The sequence below is a fragment of the Cynoglossus semilaevis genome, chromosome 1, assembly GCF_000523025.1.
Source record: "Cynoglossus semilaevis isolate Cse_v1.0 chromosome 1, Cse_v1.0, whole genome shotgun sequence".
Taxonomy (NCBI): domain Eukaryota; kingdom Metazoa; phylum Chordata; class Actinopteri; order Pleuronectiformes; family Cynoglossidae; genus Cynoglossus; species Cynoglossus semilaevis.
In genome coordinates this window covers 30,323,939-30,340,884 of record NC_024307.1, presented here as the reverse complement: position 1 = coordinate 30,340,884, position 16,946 = coordinate 30,323,939, and the positions used below count along the sequence as shown (strand labels likewise).

Here is a 16,946-nt window from a genome sequence, read left to right as displayed (position 1 = left end):
TCCTGCCTTGGTGCATCCGTTGTCTCCTCTGCTGCTGCTGTACATCAGCTCTTCCCATGTCCTCCTCTCACCTCTGATCTTGGGTGCTTACTGTATCTGGAGCACTTCTGTTTAACTCCTGCCAGCCCAACGTACTTTTTAACCTTTGTGACCTGATCATGATAAATCTAAATTCTGCACATGATGTTTAAATGTGTCTCTAATGTCAGATCTCACTTTTTTTTTAAATTTTTTTGCTCCTGTACTTTTTTAATCACCCATACTGTTTCCCCATGCATTTACTCCATTCTCCCTGCACCAGATTATGCAGCATGTGCTGGGATTTTCATCGACCAGTGTGCATCTTTATGGATTTGAGAGCAGAGTTGTGCTTAAAGATAAAATGAATATAGACACATTCTGAGTCAAGCTGCTATTTTCCATCCTGTTGTTCTTGTAATACTAATTAGACACCATACACATTCACGGTGATGGACAGTATAAGAAACAGCATGTATTTAATGATTTTTTTGCCTCTTTTGATGGTTTCAAAAATGATTAGATCCCCATATTATTTGAAAAAAGCCTTGCTGAGTCACTCAGTACTTTGTACATTTTTTTCCTCACTGTTCCCCGGCTTTTAGGAAAGTTAACAAAGCACTTTTAAAGGCAGATGGGCTCATGCAGCATTTTGGGGGCTGCTGTTCAGTGATGTTTGACAGTGTTCCTGTCAGCAGTGTCGTACAGAAACTTTAGCCCCGGAGCCACCGCTGTACAGCTAAACTTATTGTGGTCATCAGTCTCATCGTGCAGCAGCCAGCGTCCTGTGGTGATACTTTGCTCCAGCCTTTACTCTCAGTTACTTTACGAAGCAGTTAAGTCTGAGTCAGAGACGCCTACACATGAACCATATTCTCTCTTTTTTTTATTCCTGTACTGCAGAACTGCAGAATTGATATTTGGCACCAAACACAGTATTGTAGTATTAATATATATATATATATTATTAATATTTAGAATAATGGTTTAACAGGTAGGTTCACCCTTGACACCAGACACTGACACGTATAGTGTTTAATCTTTATTGTTTAACTCGGAGTGTGTGCCAGGCTTCCTGTCACACCCCTGCTCTGTTCTCTGTCTCTGTCCATGCACCTGCTAGCACGGTGCGGTCTTGTGCGCCCTCCACTGTCCTTCCTCCCCTCCTGGCTACTGCTCCTGTTGGTTTAAGGTGGTACTCTCCCTACTGTAACTGATCGCTAACCATCACCATTATCCATTCCCAAGCCTGTACTAAACACTAACAGTGGAAATGATAGACTATTGTTGTTGACTGATCATCGCATTCTTTGTAAATTTTGTTCTGATTCTTTCAGTTACAAGCTTCCTTCCAGACATTTAATCTGAATAATTTCTTTTTTAAATATATATATATATATATATTAAAAAAAAAAAAAAAGATAATTTATCTTCGCTGAGTCTCTGGAGTGTCTAATTTGATGGAAAGTCACTTGTGCTATAGAATAATTAGTCATAATAAATTATTAAAGGGTGGCAACTGCTAACAATTCCTGTGTTGTCTATGTTTGATCATGTGACATGTCTGGTGTCTCACCAATCTTAAAAAGCTATTTTTTTCACTTGACATGAACATCACATTCAGACCTTTTAGTTTTCTGTGCAAAACATTAACGTCAATATAATCCTATATTGATTTGAGTTGCAACCACATACTTAATAGCACCCCCTGTGGCAGCCTGTGTGGGTTGCTGACTCATAAGACTACATGTAAAAAATTCCCATTGTGGAACTATATATATATGTGTGTGTGTGTGTGTGTGTGTATATATATATGTGTGTGTGTATATGTGTATATATACTGTATATATATATGTGTGTGTGTATATATATATATATATATTTAACTATTGTTGTTATTTGCTTAACTCAGACTCAGTTCCTAGATAGCAAGTATTTTGACTTGACTATTTGTGTTCATAGCAGCTACCTCTGCTAATTGAATTATTCCTATAAAGTTGCTATTTCTTTCTTTTTAAATTGCAATTATTTGTTTGGCTGTAAAACAGCTACGCCTGTGGCTGAAACTACTGGTTCACTGTTTCCTTTTTTTCTGTATATTCTGTCTTTATCTTTGCTGTGCCCCCAGCACGTTAACAGAAAATGTCTATGTTCCCTACCTACGGCAACCAGGGGTAAATTATTGCAAGATTTCCATTTGTGCTTCCTGAGATCAAAAGTCATGCTTTATTTTAATACAAGTAATTCATACATGAACAGCAGTGAGAAATCTCTGTTGATCAGTCATAGGTTCTAGTCCTTGTTTTTTCCTTGGTTATTAAAGTTTTCATTCCTGAATCAGACACTCAAAGATAATTGCATGCAGGATCTGAGGCTACTCTAAAAAGCCAATTACCATAGGAATAGGGGGAACATTGGGGATTTACAGGTACCTGACCTTCTAAAACACTCAGTGTTTGTATGAGAGATTGAGTGTGAAGGTCTCACATTGATGCTGGAAAATTTTGTTTTACCTTTTACCGTCACTACCTTTGGTTTGACATCCGTAGGTGGCTCCGGAACACCGTGACCAACAGGAAGCAACTTAATGGAGTGGGTGCAAATTGGTGCCTGATTGCAGTGCTTAGCTGTTGTGTTTCTGAATTGGTCTGCCGTCACACAGTTCATAAAATGAATGAATTTTGCCCGTAGGAGGCACAGAAAGGCAGAAAATACTCTGAACTGCATTTTTCTTTTCCTCTTTATGTCAAATGAGACATTTTTCCTCTCTGTTCTGAGCAAAAAGGTTGAAGAGAAAAGTGTGGTTCTGACCTACACAGCTCCTCGTAAGACTGCTCACCTTCTTTAGAGTTGGTCTGCAGCATAAGCAGGCAGAGTCATCGATGAAGAGGCAGTGTCCTCTTTGAAGGAGAAATGTGACGAACATAGAAGCAGGAGAGCCAGCTACACTAGGCTGCAGGGCTGGGTTGTTTTTAAAGGGTGAAAGGTCACAGTTATTTCGTAGTGTCAGTGTTGTATTGAATCAGTGAGCGTCTTCACCGGCAGGCTCAGAGAAATGAGTGGGAAAAACATCCACTTTTTTTTTTTGGCAGTTACAGCCTGAGGCAGGCGTATAAAAAACGATAAGAATAAAAAAAGTAGATAAAGTACATATTTCAGTATTGGATATCTGGCTACGCTCTACTACAAATACTATTACAGTTACTAATATGACTCCCATTACTAATATAACTGTTAGTGTTATAACTACTGTTAGTTTTAATTATTGTTTTTATTATCATGGTTGGAATAACTTGTATTTAACATTGGAGCATTCTGGGTAATGTAGCGTTTAAGCAGCCTGTGCCAACCTGATATCTCAACATCGACTCTGTGCCGTGGACACTGCACTTCTCTCTCCTTACATTCCCCTCAGGTTTTGTAGTTCTAGGAGAGATAGTAAGGAATAATAATGTGCTCTTTGAGCTTATTACCCTCCGCCTCCCATCTTTTCCTCACCCAGTGAGAAGAGACACCGGTTAAATCCTCCACCCCCCACACCTCCCCTCCCTCCTGCATGCTCCTACCTCCTTTCCCGAGCTCTCAATTAATCTAGTTCCTCAACTGGTACAAAGTCGCTTTTGCAGAGCAGAGATCAGCTCGCAAGCTGTCACTTGAGACCGGCAGAACAGAGGGAGGGAGGGGGCTGCGTAGGGTTGGCGTCAAAACTCAAAACTCACATGTTCGACTCCCACTCATGTTGCTCGTCCACCTACCCAGGCTGAATATGAAGGAGGAGTTCATTCTGCGGACTCCAATCTTCATGTGAGGCATCCCGGCGACCTCTCGTTGTGTTTCTTCTTCCCTCCTTTTGTTCTTCATTGTTTCACTCTCGAGGCACAGAGTGTGGCAGTGAAAGTGTGTGAAATCTAACAGGACTTTGAGATCACTAAGCAACAATCAGAACCATGGGGGCTTTGATGGTCATCTTCTCCCTGCAGCCTAAACAGAGACGCAAGATGACAGGTAACTATGATGGGAATGGATGGAGGATGGAGAGAATTCAGTTTAGGAGTGGGAGTTTACCATGACTGCCTCAGAGCAATAACTCATTTGATAGAAAAGTTTATATATGCTGTTATATCCCCGTCATATGGTTCAAATTTAAAGATGTTTCTGTGATTTCTTAAAGACTGTTGTCTTTAATTCGATTGTATTTTTCCACTCAGCTTGTGACACATTTGCTTTGCCTTTTTCCAATTTGCTTTACTTAACATTGATTTTTTTTGCCAGCTGCACGCAAACACACACACACACCCACACAGCGTGCCTTATCGACACTGTGCCAAGAAGGTCTGACAGGCGTACAGTTGCCTCTGCATCAGTGCATTAATGTGCTGATCAGCATCACCTTCACAGCTTGACGGTGGAACAAAGGATGAAATCGCCCTAAGACTTTAATGTGAAGCCGGCAGACAATAACTGCCCGCAGTTATATTTAGTGGCGTGGTGGGAGAGAGGGGCAGAATGGGCTGACACTGAAGTACAGGAAGTCACTCAGGTACTTTGAGAGAACTTTAAGAAGAATGTATTGCGGGGTGTCTGTGTATCCCTCCGAGCTAATGGTCACATACAGGGTAGCTTTGCGCACAGTAAGCACTTTGGAGAAGGAGAACACGAGAAACAACAGCATGTTCACTGCAGGCTCTGATTGGGAACTGTGTTTCCAAGGTTTACTTTCTCATATCTAGTAAAAGAAAATACAAATCAAAGCAGAGGAGTTTTTATATACCTGATGTTCTTTTTTGAAAGTGCAGGGTAAAAATCAAGTAGATAATGAAGACTAGATTTGATCCATTTAATTCAGTCAATGAGAGGCTTATTAGAACTCCTGGTTTGATTTTATCAGAGTTTTTTTTATTTGACTATATTCAGTAGATCTTTTCTAACTTGACAACCTTGAACCATAGCAAGGAGGATTGTAAAGTTTTACGAGCTACTGATGAATTTGAATATATTTTATGACCGGCACTTTAACCCAGCGAATTATTAGTTAATTAAGTCAGTTAATTATAAGTCTAAGCAGTGGTTGACTGTTCTAATTTTATATTAAATGTTTGAAAAATACAAATATGATGGCTGTGTGTAAATATAATGAAGTAGTAACCATATTGAATAAAAACGGCAGTAGCAGTCGTAGTAGTTGTACAGTAGTAGTTCTGCATAAAAGATAGTATAATTGATTACAGTTTGACATCACTTTATCTATACAAGTTTCAAATATTTTATCATGTTTATAAGGGCAGGCGTCAATTATGCAGATAATTGCTTAGCAAATGTATAAAATTTGTTATAGATTAAGGTAAATATGCAGAGTTAATAACACAGTAACTACAGTGTAATATGTGACACTTACTGGAAGAAGTATTTGGAAAAAGTGTTTAGCGTAATGGTGTCCTCTTAATACAGGCTGGTAATAAACACTTTTTTTTTACATAAAGCTACACTTATGAGGTCATTTGTATAGTATTATATTTTATATTACAGTTTTACAAATAGGTCCCTAACGTCTAGGGAACCATGTTTTTATATTGGACTCCCTGTATTGAAAGCCATACACACTAATATACTCTGATTGAGCCACTTGTTTATTGAAATATATTGACTTGTATTCATGCAGAATGTAACACATAAGGACAGCTCTTGTTATCATCGATATATTGTTGTCATTATCACATGGTACAGTGTACAGTGTACTGTAAACTATCATCAAACATCCATCTATTGATCTATTTTGTAAACTACCATCAAACATCCATCTATTGATCTATTTGAATGTTTATCGTTATATTTATTACATGTTTGTAAAAAAAGTCTTTGCAACTGATTAGAAGCGTTCCCATTTACGCCACCATAAAACCTTTGCAAAGTAGAGTGTATTATCAAAGTGCATTGGACACTTATTCATACTGAGTTGTGTTGCGGAGACAAGGACGATTAAAATTAAACCTGCACTTTGTCAAGGGCCTCACTGCTGCCTCTCTACCCTCTCCATTGCTTTCCCATCCATTATCATAGCTGCACTCATCCACATGACAAGAGGCGGTGGTCCAATAGGAAGCCAGAGGAGCAGTGCGGAACCTTTCAATCCTGTGCCCCTCCCAGCCTGTAGTGTTCTCTCTGAATTTCAACAGTCCCAAAGATAATAGAGCGACAGCATCTTTATAACGATGCTCGCCGTGAAGTTGTAAGTTCAAATATCCTGCCTGTTTATGTTGTCAGGAGTTGTGATGAGCAGGGGTTTGTGTAGGAGGTAAAAAGTACACTCAGAGGTTGAGCTGCTCAACACAGCAAAGCGTTATGACTCAGTCTACCAACTGGTCAATCAAAATTTTACCTCTGTACTTTCACCACAGCCAAACCTGAATTAGTCACTTGATTTTGAAGCAGAAAACATCATTTGCATTTAGAATTCATATTACACACTCTAGGTTTCAGCCTTAACTGTTTTTTTTACATTGACGCAACATGCACTGGCCCCGTGTCAATCTGTGTCCGCAGAACAGAGCGGGGGCTGCTGCTGACCACAGGGAGAGCAGCTGTCATTTTATGGGAGTAGCCACGCCACCAGTAACCACGCGTATGTACTGTGTGGCTGTGTCTGATTACTTGGAAAAACAATATATTTATATAGTGTATATGAGAGAAAAAAACATTATTGAGCGATACTGCACTTTTAAAGTAATGTATATGGTAAATGCATGGAAAAACACTGAAATAAAGCACTGAAATTACATGGTCAACAACATTAAGTATTAATAGAAAAACACAATAAAAAGGGAAGAAATGGCCACGGATGTGACTTTCTATATTAGCTTTGGGACAGAAACCACAGCTTTGAGGCTTTCTTTTTAAGTCAGCAGCCGAGAAAATGGAACAGATAGAACATATGACATCCAACGAGACCTTAGACTAAACTTTAGAAAAACGAGTCTTCAACAGGCATGTTAACATTCTGGTGCAGACGTCAGTGCAGAGGTCTTTGACCGGAGGATTTGTATTTATTTTCCCACATTTCTAAATGTCTTTAATGACATATATACATGAATCCAATATCCTGTTGTTCAGCCCACATACAGTATGTCAAACCTAAGGCCCGTGGCCCACCACATCATTTTATGTTGTCATGTTAAAGAGTCTATACTACTTGTTTCCTAATTGGATGGTAACAATGCGGTCAACTCCATTTCTAGTCAAGCATACATTTACATTTGTTTACCAAAAACACAATTCACTTCCATAAGTGCATTGATTTTGTGACCCATGATGGTCATCATGGATGACAACAGACTCCATTTAAAATATGTTTAAAAAAATGTTTAAAAAAATAGCTCAAAATTATGCTTGTTGGATTTCAGTTGTGACAGAAATCACCAGAATTCTGGTGAAGTTGTTGTCCTCAAAATCATGAAACAGTCTGCAGTCCTTCGCAGTCCATTCGACATTTGTATCAGTCAGACTGGCCTGACCCAAGCTGGGAGTCTCATCTGAAACTGACACACGCTGGGAATTCAGTGTGTTATAAACTCTGGGTATTCACTGAAAGAGTCTCCTTTCCTTTAGAATGTGTAAATAATAACCAATCACACTGGTGCTCACACCTTTGATGAGTTAGGACTGAACAGCTGACTCTATGTCCGCGCTGCATATTTTTTAGCCTACTGGTGGAAAACAGAATAAAAAACAAAATCACTCACCCTGGGAGAACATGCCAACTCCACAAAGAAGGGCCATCTGTCCTTGAGCAGCAGTAACCTTCATGTACGCTGTGTTTCTTGGAACTGACGAATATACTTTTTTTTTTTGCCTAACAGTTACACAGCCTCCGGATATTTTTGAATATTTTTCCCTTTTTTAAAATCGGTGATCATTTACAGCTTATCATATAACACACACAAAAATATATGCACATATATACATATATATGTTCACTTATTTGATTCGTTTATTTTTAATTTTCTAATAAAAAAATGGAACTGTCATTCAAAGGGTTAAAAGGAAAACTTCTTCAGACCATGGGTTTCATACCTGTGAATTTACATGTCATACAACATTTGTAAGTTCTATGAAAAGAGCCAAATGAAAAGGTCAGTGTTTTCTTAACCAATCTTAAGTTCAGTTGTGATATAGCGGGTGCAATGTTGACTGAGTGATCTGAATGGTGTTGTCCATGGATGGATTGTGTGTATTTGGAAATGTTTCTGTCTTTTCAGTAGTGTAGCAGCTAAATGTAAACATTGTATTTTGATACAAATCTGTTATCTGACTATAGTACTCGCAGCTTCATAGACTTCACAATAACAGGTGCTGGAAATATTGTGTCTTTTGGTGAACTTTACATTTAGCTGATCATACAATAGGCTCTTTTGAGTGATGAAGGACATTCACCTGATGAATCAGTAGAGTAAGTACATTAAAGTGTTTAAAGGAGGTCCCACTCAGGAGAGCCAGGTGATATTTATGGTAGGAGTCACAACATGAATTTGGCTTGAGCTACACCTCAGTTGTTACACAAGGGTTTTCCTTAGGAAAATAGTCAGTATTCAACATTAGTCAACACTTGTGCACAATTAATCTGGTGTTCTTAATTAGAATTTAAATTTAAATTGTATTTCCTTTCATCCAATATAAAATGATTAATTCAATTGTACCAAATTCAAGGTAAAAAGAAAAATTCTCTGAGACCACCAATGTCATGGAGCCCTGATTGTGCCTGTTCTCTTTGTGTTCAACTTGAAGCCCTTGTCCTGAAGTGACTCATGCTCAGAAGTGTTAAGTGGACTTCTCAGTGTGGCAGAGATTTGAGAGAACATTTTGTTCTCTAGTACTTCATCTCACCAGAGGTGTGAGGCTGACGATCCATATCGCACTATTACCTACCAAGTCCTCCGAGGACCCTTCCTAACGGTCTGTGCTATGTCTGGTCATTGTTCTGTATGAATGACTGTGGAGAGAGAAGTACTCAGGAAAAAGACAACAGTGCTGTTCTTCTTAAGATTGTTATAATAGCATCATATTTACCTTGCATGTTAAAAAGGCAAGGTGTGATTCTACACTGCTGCATGGGAAAATGATCCTGGAATGAAATGGATTTCCACTCCATGCAGCTGGAAAATCACATTGATTTTTTTTTCTTATTAAGCTTTATGAATATAAATGACTCTCACTGTCCCTATTCTGTCAAATCCAAATATTCCAGGAAAGATCACGTCATTTCACATTCACATATTTTGATTTAATTATATTGAAAACATGTCAACTCAGTCTCAGCCTTGCTCAAAGTCACAGTGTCACTGGACCATATTGTTTTTTTGTTCTTCTCTGTATTAGCATTTAAATTGAAAACTATAAGCACAGCATGGCTGGTGGGCATCGGCTTTTTTCCTGAACTTTTCCACTGTGGCCTGACCCTTTTTGTCCTGGAGTATTAATCACTGCATGGTATACTGGGGCAGTGACCTGTATTAAGTGGTGGATTAATGGCCACTATGCTGCTCAGGGAGATTCTGCAGGTGTAGACGAGTGGGAGAAGAGATGGAATAGTGATCCATGGCAGCACGTCCTGAAACCTCCTCACAACATGTGGACATAAAAAAATAAATCCTCACTGAACTCAGTCTGCTTGAGTCTAATAAAAGCACTGACATTTTTCTAGTCTTTTAAAAAGTTACAACATTCACGATGTAACCTATATGAAATTTTGAAACAAATTTCTCATACTGCTTTAATGTAGTGTTCGTCAAACTGTTAGTGCAGAGAATATTAAAATATAAATATTAAAATATTAATATTACTTTTTAGACTTAAATATTAGATTAAATTGGAGAACTTCCATTTAAAATGCAGTGGTTTATATATTTATTTTATTGCAATTCTATGTATGCAGTAAATTTCAAATTCAAATGGAACAAGCTAATAAGACTATATTTTACTTCACTTTTTAGCACCTGGCGCGGTGATTCTTACTCTTGTCCACTTGATGGCAGTGAAATCAAAGACACCGGATTCCTGAAGTCAGAAGAATTATTTATTTTTTATTCGTTTTTCCATTAAAATGTCTCCAGCAACAAATTGTGCAGCACACTCGCCTGGTTCAACAATTAAATCACATTAATCTGCAGTTAACCATAACGTCTGATGGTTCCAGGCCACACGGGTCTTCAAGTGTAATTACCACAAACAAAGGAAACATCATAAATGAGCTCTAACGCCCTGATGCAGCATTGTGCAGTGTTTAGAAACAGAAACATGATTGCTATTTAATATTACATGAGGAAGCCATTCACTGCTGTTGATAAACTGACTGGAGGTTGTTTCTCCACCAGCATCTTAAACATGCATGTGTCGACATGTAATTAAATGAAATCAATCCCCATCATTTACAACTCTTTGAACAAAAATGTATTTTTGTTCTTGCACTGTGACAGATACAGTTTGTGACTCATGTCCTATGGCGTTTACTCCCATTGTTTATAGAAACAAGGCGTCCATTGTCTTAATAGCCAGATCAGGTATGTAGGTAATGGAGCCAAACCAAAGGGTTTTTTTGGGGGAAGTTTGATCAAGCTGTTTATTTTATTCACTTTGTTCTCAGTTTTAGTCATGTTGTCTTCCACTTGAGTTTGATTTTTTTGCTTGCATTGTATTGTTTACAAGAAGAAGTCAAATTTCCATTTACTTCTAAGGTGAAATCAAGCAGTTAAGCTTCTGATTTGTTTCAGTTGGTACAGTTTGCTGCAGACTCACAGCCCAGGTATCGGTATTTGGGCAGAAAACGTGGGATCAGTTCACACTATAAAGCCCATGTGGGTGTGTAGAAAACACATTATTTCACTTAGAAATCAATTCTAACATGGAGTACATGGCTGTTGAAAACTCTTGGACGCAGCATAGCTGCTTTAAAGTTTGCATTTGGGGAATTGCAGATGGGCCAGGTGCATTGTGGGTTCCAGCATGTTACGGAGCTTGAACTATGGTTGCACAGTGCCACACACTGCCAATTATCTTTATCACTAATTGCACGTTGATTGATACGACACACCGCTGTGTGCTGATGGTATGCATTAAACCTTGATTGTGTTCATTAGCATTAGCCATGAGGGTTGATTACTGTATGCTCCAAGTAAACTTCTGAGGTTTCCTGGAAATACTTTGATATTATACAACTAAAAAACAACTCCAAATACATTTCTCCAGGGGGAAACTTCTATTACACCTTCTTTTCACCTTTATAAACCCTGTTCTCTCAGAGCTTCCTACGCAGTTGTCTGTCCTGTCATGTCCACACACACAAACACACACACACACATAGACACACACAGAGCTTCTCTCTCAGGGTTCAGGAGCTATATTTGGCTCCTGCTCAGCTGCCACAAATAAAGAAAAGTAACCGATAGTGGGCTAAATGAGCTGCCCAGTGCCATAGATGGCACAAAGGTTGTTTCCATGGTAAATCACTGTCCAAAAAATTATCTCTGAACTGACAGACTGTGACCATAAATGTGAGGAACAGACCTCCCCCTTCCCCAAGAGAATCAATGAGAGATCTCTTCTGTGAGATGTTTTTTTCTTATGACGCTCCAAATCCCCTGTATTTTGATATCCACAAAAATATTTTGTGGAATAAACACGTCTGTCTTTATTCGTGACTCTTTTTTTTTTTGTTGCCTTTTCTCCCTGTAGATTTTGCTCTTTTTCCTGCAGCTATGTCCTTTCATCTGGTCTTGGCAGACAGATATCATACATTTCCATGTCCCATTTTTTAAGACAGTTTCAGGTCACAATATAAATCTTTGAAATGACTGCAATGATATCTACTCTCTATGATGTGAGTGAGTTTTTTGCTCTATCTTGTGTTTAATTATCAACAAGTCCATAAAATATATACAATAGACAAAGTATTCATGCAGGCTTTGTATTGTAGTTTCAGTGTATTTAAACAGTGGCCTGAGGGCCAGATGTGACCCAGGCACTACCTCAATGTGGCCCAGTCTGTGGTCCCTTAGAAATTTGTGGGGAAAAAATTGATATGTTCTTTATTGGCTCACGACTTATCTGGATGTGTTAGTGGATTATTATCCAGTAATGTGTAGAGCAGAAACATGAAATTATCAACAAAAAAATGATCAGTTTAACTCCATTCTATGGATTAGACACAAAAAACAGACATTGAACTTAGACATCTACTGCTGTTATTTGTCTTGTTTCAGGAATATACAGTAAAAACCTTTCTCATCATATGTAGAAGAGCTGATTTAGTTACATGGATTATGCTTGATTATGATCAAGATTAATCATGAATAATCCCCAGTCTGTGATTATAAAAGATTCATTGTTTCATATTTTAAAGTTGCCTCTTCTTCATCAGAGAGAATTTTCTTTTTCAGCTTGGCTAAATATAATGGTTTGAAGATCTGGCTCAAATTACTTCCTAATTTGAAAGGTCCTGCTGTAATGAGGTGCTAACTCCATACATACAATAGAGACCACCAGACTGATTGTTTGTTCCACCACATTGGCCTGTGTATTCATTACCATTCTAAAAATCCTTGTTATTTTCATGAACCAGATTCTATTGTTTTCCTGTTGAGAAAAACAGAAGAGACTTCTTTCATTATCTGAGTCCTTGGTCTCCTGCAGCCACCTGCTGCTTCTCCTGTCTGCAGGTTCATTCCCACTCACTGCCTCACTGACTCCTTTCTTCTCTGACTATCTGTTGTCTTCACTCTGACCTCTTCTCTGTCACTGCTTTATTTTAAGTCCCCACGATGGTGGGGTCACAAACACAGGTGTTGTCTCCATCTGACATTTCACACTCATCACTCCTCCCCCAGCTTCTTTGAAGAGTCTCGTCTCACTCCTGCCTGTTTCAGGTCTTACATTAGGAAAAAACACAAAATCACAAATCTCTTCATGTCTCTGATCTGGTAGGGATTTTCTTTTTTTTCTGTCAGTAAAATAACTACAGCAATTTTTCTGTAATTTTGTGCTATTACTGGCTGAAGAAAATCCAGCATTTGAGCAAAACTGTGTTTCCATATTCATGCCTTTTGTGCTCTTGGGAACATGGAGATAATATGAAAGATATTATCTTTTCACAGGTCGTCTGTTCAACCTGTCACTGCATTTTCCCCCCAGTATAAAGTATTTACACCTATGTTAACAACTTTATTTTTTTTTGTATTATCTATATAATATCTATAGTGCTTTGAAATAAGCCATAACTATTTAAAATGAATTCTGCATGATTTACTGCTGTACCAAACAGAAGGTCATACATGATGTGACCTCTGTTGAATAACATGACAGGTAAGCCCTTATTTTAATTTTCCTCTAAGAGCAGCTGGCCATTCTGCCCTGTAATCAAGGGAAGTCATTTGTTTGTGGCAGGAAGAAAATTAAGATGAAAATCCACAGAATATTTCTCATCAGTGGTTTTACATACACAACGGCATCTTTATACTAGATGTAGCAGTTTCTATTTGGCTTTTGTACTTTTTAGTACTTTGGAAAGTTTCTGTAGTGACTGGTGCTTTTTATTTGGATCTTATGCAAATTCTTCCAATACATAAAAGATTTGAGCTGCTAATCTGTCTGTGCTTGGCATTGTCTGATTCTCCACTTCAAAATGTATTAGAGATTTTAGTAGGAGTCAAATCTAAAGAGTATAATCTTCTAATTGAATCACAAAAAAAAAAAAAATAATAATCTAAAAAAAAAAAAAAAAGATCAGTAGCTTCAGCTCTACAATAGGGGGCAATGTGGGACCAAACTTTATTCTAGCAAAATCTGGTCATTAATGTCCAGCATACGAATCTTGTTTGATTAACATTTTTTAAATGCTCAGAGCTCAACTAAAAGAAATACTTAATGTAATGATTTATGCCTGATAATTTTAATTTTATTTGAGTTAATTTTGTATTTTATATATAGAAGTATGCCACATGTTCTCTGTCTGTATGTGATGTTATGTAAATCCATCAAGTAGTTACATTTAGAGACATATTATGAGTATGTCCAGGAATTACACACGGAAAATGTACGAGATAAATGAACTATAAGTAGGTGAATATTGGTGCCTTGTCTGAGCTGAAAAATCACCCAAAAATCTGCATTTGACCTTTTCACACATCTGCTCCCAAAAGGTTGTCTGTGTCTCACTGCACCTGCTGAAAAGCCACAATTTTCTCCCTTTGCCTTCCTCTCATCGTATCTCATCCACGTCCCTCCCTCCTCCCCAGCTTCCTCCATTCTCTCCTCACGCCCCCTCGTCTTTTATTCTTGCCACTCCACACCCCCCTTTACCCCACCCCACCCCATTTCTATTCCCTTTTCCAGTCCAACACTTCTCCCCCTTCCCTGCCTTCTCCGACTTCACCGGTCTCTCATCAGCACCGGAGATGCAGGGCATTTAAATGGCCCGCAGACAGCACTGCGGTCGGAGCTCCAGACGTCTTTAGCCATGGGCAGCCTGTGACCTGTCTGTCATGTTGACTATGAACTTGGAGGGGCTGGAGATGATCGCTGTGCTGGTGGTCATTGTTCTGTTTGTTAAGGTGCTGGAGCAGTTTGGTTTGTTAGAGTCCGGCTACAATGGTAAGAACAAAGCTCCAGCAAATTGTTTTTATTTCTTTCCTTATTCATGCATTGTGTGTAAAAGTTTGGAAGTGCAGTTTGTCAGAGAGGAAACTGGAGGTTAAGCTTCTGTGGGTGTGTGTTGTCATCTGTTGCTCTTACGCCATGTGTGTGTCTGGTGGGGAAAACTGTTATGGTGAACTGTGGACGTGCTGCACCACAGCCTTCAAACACAGCTCTGCAAATTATTTCTCTGTCATTTACATGTGTTGTTAAGTTTTTCCTCGTCCTATGTCAATCTCTGCTGGCTGTTCCTGACACTTTGCATCTACTTTATTTGGTTTGTTTATTGACCATAAATGGAATTGAATCAGGTTTAAGGGATGGTCACATGTGTGGGTTGGCTCATTTGTTGAATTTAATAATTTCAGGAATGACTGTGACTGTGACTATGACAGCAGCTGAACTGTTGGCTGCAGATGTTTGATTTTCACCTGGTTGTTAGTCAGTGAGTGTGGAGAAGTTCCTGTTAGAATACCTAAAATCTAGTGCTCTGCATTCTCAGGACATAATGCCTGGACAATTGTCTTCTTATGTTTTCCTCTTTGTTTCTGTTTTGCACGACACAAAGGTTGAGTCTGTGCTTGTTAGAGTTTGGTCCAAGTGCTGTGCTGATTGCCTTCCCACTCAAGTGTAATCAATATTCAGGAGGCAATGGAAACCACCTGTTTTCAGGCTACGAGCTGATAAACTGCCAGCCTTATGGCTGGGACTTCATCAGTGTAAAAACAGAGCAACACAAACAAAAGCCCTCATATTCCCTGGCTACAGTAGAGTCGAGGCTTCTGTTGCCCAGTTTGGAAAACTGGTTGAACAAACAATGGTTCCAAGTGGGGATTGTGTTGATTTTACTAAATCCACTCTCTATCATTTTCTCTGCTGTTTTTAAATCTTTATTTTCCCGCCATTTAAATGCTAACCTGCTTTAAAGGTTCTTCGTTGAAAAGTAAAGTAAAATATATTGTTAAAAAGTTTAAAATGTTTTGGCTTTTAATTACAGCTGGAAATGATGAATGTTAAACAGCTCAGTAAGGTTAAAATAGATTAGATTAGATTAGATTAGATTAGATTAGATTAGATTAGATTAGATTAGATTAGATAGCTCATTTAAAAGAAATCAGCCCCATGTAAATCTACTGTTGTCATTAGACATTTGCCTCCTCGAATGCTTTGACCGGTTGCAATTAAAATGTTAAGACAGTGGTTCTCAAACTGTGGCACGCGTACCGCCAGTGGTACATGAGTGCTCTGTAGTGATACGTGGGGAAAATTCATATTTTCACATTCACATTTTCAATTGAATAATTCTGAAACATACCATCCACAATTAATACAACATTTAAACATAAATCATTTTCTACTTGTCTTTCCAAAAGTACAAAGTGTTGCCCTCAATAGGCTTGAAAGCTACATGTACACCTTGATAACATCTCTTTCTCTTTTACTTCTGATTGGTGGATAGTTAACTGCTACAGTTTGTACGCTGCATTTTCAGACTTTCAGTGGCTGTCAGTAGTTATCATGGTTTGATTCATCTCTCCATAATGTATTTATAAAGACATGTTTAATTATTATTTGGTCACTGATGTACCACCGTACTGTCACCAGTGCTGATTATTTCATCTGAAGATAAGTGTTTGCTGTCTAATGACTTTTCCAAAGACAACAATCCAAAATTTGGATTACTATGACTCAGCAGTATTTTCCCACAGTGATGATGACTCACTGAATATATTGTTATATCAATTGACTTTGGTAAGATGCTTTGCTTTTTTGGTCTTAGCCTTTGATGGATGCTCCTTTGATACCCAGACTTCATATGTCTACCTGCAGTTAACATGCTAAGATTTTCTAGGTTGTTCCTTGAATGACCTTCTATGTGAAATTATGTATTTTGAATTGAGTTAATTTGTCCAAAAATTGAAAAAATAAAAATTAGAAATATTATTTAATATTTTAATGACCATATACATTTCCCCCGATTTTCAATCTGATCAAACTAACTAAAACAGATATTTTCATGAGACTGTGGTCAGCACCAAACTGATGGCTTTAGGTTAAAAATAGAGCTATAACACAGCTGGGCACAAATGTCTCTTTTCAGCCTCTTTGTCCTTTCATTGACATGACAGTGATGGACGATTGTTCAGCATCATTGAACATGGACGTGACAACTGACAAGGGCAGCTTTGGATGTGATCTTCGTTTGTTTGGGGCGGTTTGCAATTGAGTCCTCAAATATTATAATAATATTA

The 16,946-nt window shown here is 38.3% G+C and overlaps 1 protein-coding gene across 5 annotated transcripts in view; it reads left to right on the top strand.

Annotated features, from left to right (window-relative positions):
- Nucleotides 1-16,946, top strand: part of kcnip4a (potassium voltage-gated channel interacting protein 4a) — a 112,520-nt gene that overhangs the window by 68,383 nt on the left and 27,191 nt on the right. The window contains exon 1 of one of the 5 annotated variants that reach the window (XM_008326511.3): nucleotides 2,383-4,023. The exons of 3 other annotated variants lie outside the window; for them this stretch is intronic. In XM_008326511.3, the coding sequence (XP_008324733.1) occupies nucleotides 3,966-4,023 (58 nt within the window). In that variant the 5' untranslated portion in view covers nucleotides 2,383-3,965. Of the gene's footprint in view, nucleotides 1-2,382; nucleotides 4,024-12,421; nucleotides 14,653-16,946 lie in introns of those variants that run through there. One more of the 5 variants, XM_017036275.2, reaches the window with a different exon arrangement.